Here is a 5986-nt window from a genome sequence, read left to right on the forward strand (position 1 = left end):
CGGCGGCCCGCAGTGCCCGCGCCACCGCTTCCGGGCGCTCGCGCCTCCCTCCACGCAGCCTGGTCACGTGCGGCCCTGTCCCCAGTGTCCCCCCCACGCCCCTGCCGTCGCTTCTGCTTCCCCTCGAACGGTTCTGTTTCCTGAGGACGCAGCGGAGGCTTCCCCAGGTTCTGTCTGGGACCTGCACCATCCGCGGGCTACACGGTGCCGGCTCCGGGCCCAGCGGGGGGGTGGGGGGGCTCCCAGAGCCGCAGGCCCAGAGACACTGACCGGCGGCCGCCTCCCCAGTGCCCGGGACGCCGGGCAGGCTGGTCTACGCTGACCGCAGGCCGCGCCCCGCTGGGCTGCGCTCGCTTGCACTGGCGCCCGGCGCCGTTCGCACCCCTTCTTTCTCCTCGGTACCCCACCTCTGCCCCAGGCCCCACACGGCACGAGTCCCGCACTTCACAGGCAGGGGGGCGTCCCTTCCTCACGTCACACCTCCGGCCCTGGGCTGCGGCGAGGGGTGGCTCGGACGCGCGGCCGAGACCGCCGAGTGCCAGGCACCGAGCTGCGCGGGGCGGGACGAGCCCGCGCCCCACGGGCCCAGTGCGCCAGCGCACGAGAAACGCCGTCGGGGTGAACCCGCGACGCCCGCCAGGCGGGATGCCAGGGGCCGCGCTGCCCGGGCCAGGCCGGCCGGCCAGAGGGAGGCTGTCCTCGCGAGCAGAGGGCACCTCGCCGGGCAGCGCCTCCCTGGAAAGGGTTCCAGAAGGTTCCCTGGGCGGGCGCCACAGATGGGTATAGCTGCATCCGGTATAACTGCATGGCCAACTATCCACGCCACTTTCATTTTGAGCTAAAAAAAATCGGGATGTCAATAAAGTGTAAAACACTTAACTTCCCACCAAATGACGTTGAAAGTATAAATTGTGAGTTGTGTGTCTTGGACAGATCATTCGACACGGCTGAAGGGGTAGAGGGCGTGTAAGATGTGCAATTTTCAGATTTAGTACGTTTTTCCAGGTTTTTCAAAGAGAACCAAAAACAGAAGAAAATTCAACAGGCAGTTTCTCTAATTTCTGTGTCTTACACATTTTCCACGGTATTTCTGGGTGAGACTCATGCTTCAAAAGTGCGGTTTCACTATGACAAAGCAAATCAAAGCCTCGGGCCGCAGGCCCCGGGGCAGCAGCCAGCACGTGCCCTTGCAGGGCAGCGCCGGCCTCCGTCCGGCCCCCGGGGGCAGAGCCCCACTCTCGCCGCCGCCCACACGCCGGCCGGCCGGCCTTCTGGCCACACACCTCCGTCACCCCAGCCCGCTCCACCTGCGCTGAAATGGGCAGAGAGGCCTGAGGCGCGTTCCCTGCCCGCGACACGGCTGCAGGGAAGAGACACAGAAACCAGAGAGGACGCTGCGCTGAGGACGGACGAGGCGGTGGGGCTAACGCGGAGTTCACAGCCAGGTCAACTCTCTCTCGGGCCAAAGGAGAAAAGCCCGGGCCCGTGTCCACCTCCCCGGCCCGGGGCTCAGCGGCAGCTCCGGCCCACCCACCTTGCACTCTCCGTTCTGATACAGGCAGTTCCTCAGCAGCTGCATGGCGGTGCTTAGCTCTCTGGTGACACCGTCCTCCTGGGAAGGCAAAAGGGAGCTGAAACGCCGGCCCGGTGCCCGCTCTCCCCCTCCGGAACCCCGGCCCCTCGCCTCGGTGAGGGCACCGCGCGCCCGCCGGGCCTCCGAGGACTGACGCGCACGGTCCCCACGAGATGCCAGGCGGCGGGAAGCTGCTGCTGTCAGCATGGAGGCTGCACGCCCCCCTCGGTGAAGGGCAAACGAGCCACGGGCTGTTTTTTAGTCCTGTCGGGACTTAAAGCTCAACATCACTGACCATCAGGGAAGTGGAAATCACCCGCGAGCACGGCCCCGGTCGGAACGACCAGGAGCCAGCGCTGGCGAGGACGTGGAGGAAAGGCCCGTCCACGCGGGTGGGACCGCCGCGTGGCGATTCCCTGGACTAAAAGAGGAAACCCCCGACCAGGAACAGCAAGCCCTGCATTACCCCAGTCACACCGGAACGTGGGTGTCGATGTTCGCTGAGTCCCATGGTCACAGCGGTATATTCGCGACAGCCCAGGCGTGGACCCGACTGAACACCCACGGATGGAGGGCGGGGCGAGAGCGTGGCCCAGGTACTCAGTGGACACCGCTCGGCCATGAAGAAGACCCAGCGGAGAGTCTGGGTCAGTGTGGCCAGCCTTGGGTGGACCACACCAAGGGACGTGAGTGGACGGCGAGACCGCCGCCGTGCAGGTTGTCTCGTTTGCGGAGCATGAACAGCAGAGAAAAAGGAACCAACAAACATGACACACGTGAGACCAGAGTCGGTGACGACGGGCCAGCGAGGGCTAGCGAGGGCCAGCGAGGGCGGGGGCGGGAGGCGGGGCTGAGGGACATGTCCGGTGTGAGCTACTCCCAGAGGTCTCACTTTTCTAAATCAATCAAGTCAGTAAGATGTTGATGGAAAAAGGTCTCCACATGGGAAAAAGCCACACACGCTCAAGCCCCGCACCCCAGACCTGCCGGGCAGAAACCCCGCTAGCGCCTCTGGCTGCGGCTTGCAAACCGCCCTTCCCCGCCACGCAGGCGGCAGCCACCAGCACGGGCCTGGCGGGAGGCCTCCCTGCCCCCCCGGGGCTCCTCGCCCCGGCTCTCAGGGCCCCCTACCTTCTTCCTCAGTGCCGCTCTCCCAGGCCGCAGGGAGTCGAGGTTCAGCTGGGCGCCAATGTGCTTCATCTGAGCCAGGCAGCCGTCGATCAGAGAGGCTGGAAAACCACACGGGAACGGGCAAGTCCACCTCCGAGCGAACGCAAGCCGCGCGGACAATGCAGTCGCAGACAAGGACGCCGCGGGCTGACCAGCTCCACGTCAGCGCTCAGGGACAGATTCAGGGAAGCCAAGGGACAGAGCGAGCACCGAGACGCCAGAGCCCACTGGGTGCCAGCTCAGCCTGGCGTGGAGCAACCGGTTGGAGGCGCAGTTGGTCTTAGCGGCAAAGCATAATACACATTAATGAACTTGATGTCGCTGTTATTCTCACTAACCCTAAGACCCGTGTCTCCTGACCGCAGATGAGAAATGACAGCACCCTGCAGGGGAAACAGGTACGAAGACACACACTCCCCTAACCACGCCCGATTACTAGCCAAGCTATGTGATTGTTTTCCTTTCAGATACATGATAGGTGCTTATGGTTACTAAAAATTATTACGAAGTCAAGTGAGGTGTTCCTTTTAAAGCTTCTCTAGCCTTGAGATACAGGTTCGCTAGAGGAAGAATCATTGCCCTAACATAATCTACCCAGAATGGATACTCCTTTTAAAAGTTATGTCCAAAATAACACATAAAAATGTACACTGGGCCCTCCCTGGTGATGCAAAGGGTTAAAGCGCAGCACTGTCAAGCTGTCTGCAGCCACTCGGCACAGGTTCGATCCCCGGCCAGGGAGTGACCCACAGAGCGCAGCAGACCTCTCCTGTCTCCCCACTGCTGCCTTCAGCAGTGATTTCAGTAGATCTGCCTGTTCTGCCCCCCGCTCTGTCTCTCCCCTTCGTACTCTGACCTGTACCCCAGTTCTTGTACCCATAAATAAAAAATACTCTTTAAAAAGAAAGTACAATTGTTCTAAATAACATATGCATGTTTCCATATGGGAAACAAAAAACTATTTTTTTTAGTTGTACTCAGATTGTAAGTTCTTTACATGTTGAGTCCAGAAGAAGTGAGGTGCGCAGGCAGTGAATGCGTTAGCTGCCAGCGGCGCCCCACGGCCGGGGCGTGGCTCACCTCGCAGCGCCAGCTTCTGGGCCTGCCGGCTCACGGCCAGGAGCGCCAGGAGCGCGTTCGCAGCCGCTCTCCGCAGGGCGTCTCTGGAGGATGTTACTTCGTAGCACTGCAAAGAGCACAGATCAAGCCGTGGAGACAGACAATCTGAACAAGGCTGCTGGGAGGAAAACACAACTTCCACTGAACGGGTCCCTCACTAGGTGACAACCATTCCCAGGGATTCGCCGGACCGTGATAAATCGCTAAGATGCGGGGTGCGCTACGTGGGTGAGGTGCAGAAATGTGAGAGGGAAGTGTCCACCGATCACATTCAAAAGCTCATCCGAGGATAAAAGTCTCTTCAGGTTGGACACGTGGCAAGCCCACGCGCTCCCTGAGGGGCCCCTGGAGAGTGCCGTGGAGCGAGGCGCCGTCTGGAGACACGGCCGGGCCGGCCTGCACCCACGGCCCGGGGCTGGCTCTCCCCAGCCTTCGTGTCCACCGCGCTCGCTACCTCTCACAGGCCGAGGCTTTCAAAGAGCTTCTCTCTTTTTCTGACTCATATAAATGAACTCACTTGTCATTGTGCAAATGCTATTTTGGTCTATTTCCTTTATACATCTGAATTTCCAAGGGATTACAAGGTGACAAGAGCGGTGAAAACACGGTCGCAAGTCCTCTCCCAGAAAAACAAGGAAGTGTTCCAAGTAAACACCACCGCGGCAGCATCTCTCCGCGCAGCCCGGGGGGGGGGGGGGGGGGGGGGCCGTGGGTCTGTTTAAACGCCACGCTCTCCTGGCGGCCACCTCGTCCGTGCGTGCCGGCCCGCGTCTGCCGGCCAGGGCGCGTGGCTCTCCAGAAAAGGTGAAGAGCAGGCGCCAACGGGACATCGGCATCGCCCAGCCGCGCAGTGCCTGGCCACAGCCCGCGGGCAGTGGACTCGCTGTGCGTTTTAGCGCTCCCTGAGCACCGGAACAGAACGCGGCTCCACAGCCCGATGCCGCGCGAGGATTACGGTGGACGGACGCGCCACCTGCTGTGGACATGGGTGCACCTGTGCCCGTGCCGGCAGGCAGAGGGCATCGGCTCGAAACCCTGCGTCCCCTGGCCCTGGCAGACCGCAGCTGACTCTGCTTTTCACACTGCCCAGCGCCGCCCGGGCCCAGGGCACGGACCTACGAGACGCGTGTGGTCAATCAGGGTGCGGGCGCCGGGTGTGCTCCGGCAGCTCGCCGGGGAGTGTGGTCCATAAGCCAGAGCCACACGGAACATTCTGTCTCTTTTGTGATCCAGAAGAAATGATGAGAAAACTGGACAGCAGGGAGGAGGGTCATGGTCACGCCCTGTGGCTCCAGGTACCTCATGTCCCTGGTAATAGGCCAACACGCACGATGACTTGTATAATGAGCAATATTACAGAACAGTAGGGAAAATTAAGAGCAAAGGAAGCTTAGCACAGTCCCAGGCAGAGTCTCCCCTGAGCGCACGCGTGTCATCTGGTTCACGTCCAGACGTGGGCCCCTGTGGCGATCACTGCAGCAGTGACACGCAGAGTGAAGCTGGGACACAGAAGGGCCCAGACGTGGCCACAGGACGCTGAAGGACTGTGTGAGGCCCAGGCCGTGGGCCTTCCCGCCTCGGGTGCTGCTCACTGAGGGAATGAAACCCAAGCCACTTAAATCCCTGAAGACACAAACCCACAAGAGCCAACACCCTCTCCCCAAGAGCAAATCGCTCCACCAAAGCCTCAACCACAATATCACTCTCTGGGTCGGCGCTCGGGGACGCCTCCTACAGGTGTACTGGAGTTTTCCTGCTTATGACAGTCTTTGCGGTGCAAAGTCCATTTCAGTTCACCGTTAGGAGAACTGGTGGCAGTGCGTGAGCTCAGAGGGGTGTCCAGGTTGGCTGGTGCCCTAAGTAAAGGGGCAGCGGCCTCAGGATGGCAATGGGGTGAGCCCTAGGAGACCCGGGGGCCCTGGTTGGCCCAGCTCCCACAGCCACTGCGACCTACGGGCAGAGAGACGGAGGCCCCTGGGCCGTCCCACGGCCTGAGGAGAGACCGAGGCCCCCCCACCGGCCGCCCCACAGCCTAAGGAGAGACTGAGGCCCCCAGACCGCCCCACGGCCTGAGGAGAGATTGAGGCCACCCCACGGCCTGAGGAGAGACCGAGGCCCCCCGGG

The 5986-nt window shown here is 61.6% G+C and overlaps 1 protein-coding gene across 1 annotated transcript in view; it reads right to left on the minus strand.

The window, feature by feature from the left end:
• RTTN (rotatin) overlaps positions 1–5986 on the minus strand; it is a 101032-nt gene that overhangs the window by 8634 nt on the left and 86412 nt on the right. Inside the window, 4 exon segments of the mRNA XM_012725800.1 lie at positions 1464–1612; positions 2705–2802; positions 3824–3929; positions 4982–5112. Coding sequence (XP_012581254.1) covers positions 1464–1612; positions 2705–2802; positions 3824–3929; positions 4982–5112 — 484 coding nt within the window.

The sequence above is a fragment of the Condylura cristata genome, unplaced genomic scaffold, assembly GCF_000260355.1.
Source record: "Condylura cristata isolate star-nosed mole 26May11 unplaced genomic scaffold, ConCri1.0 scaffold00016, whole genome shotgun sequence".
Classification (NCBI taxonomy): Eukaryota; Metazoa; Chordata; class Mammalia; order Eulipotyphla; family Talpidae; genus Condylura; species Condylura cristata.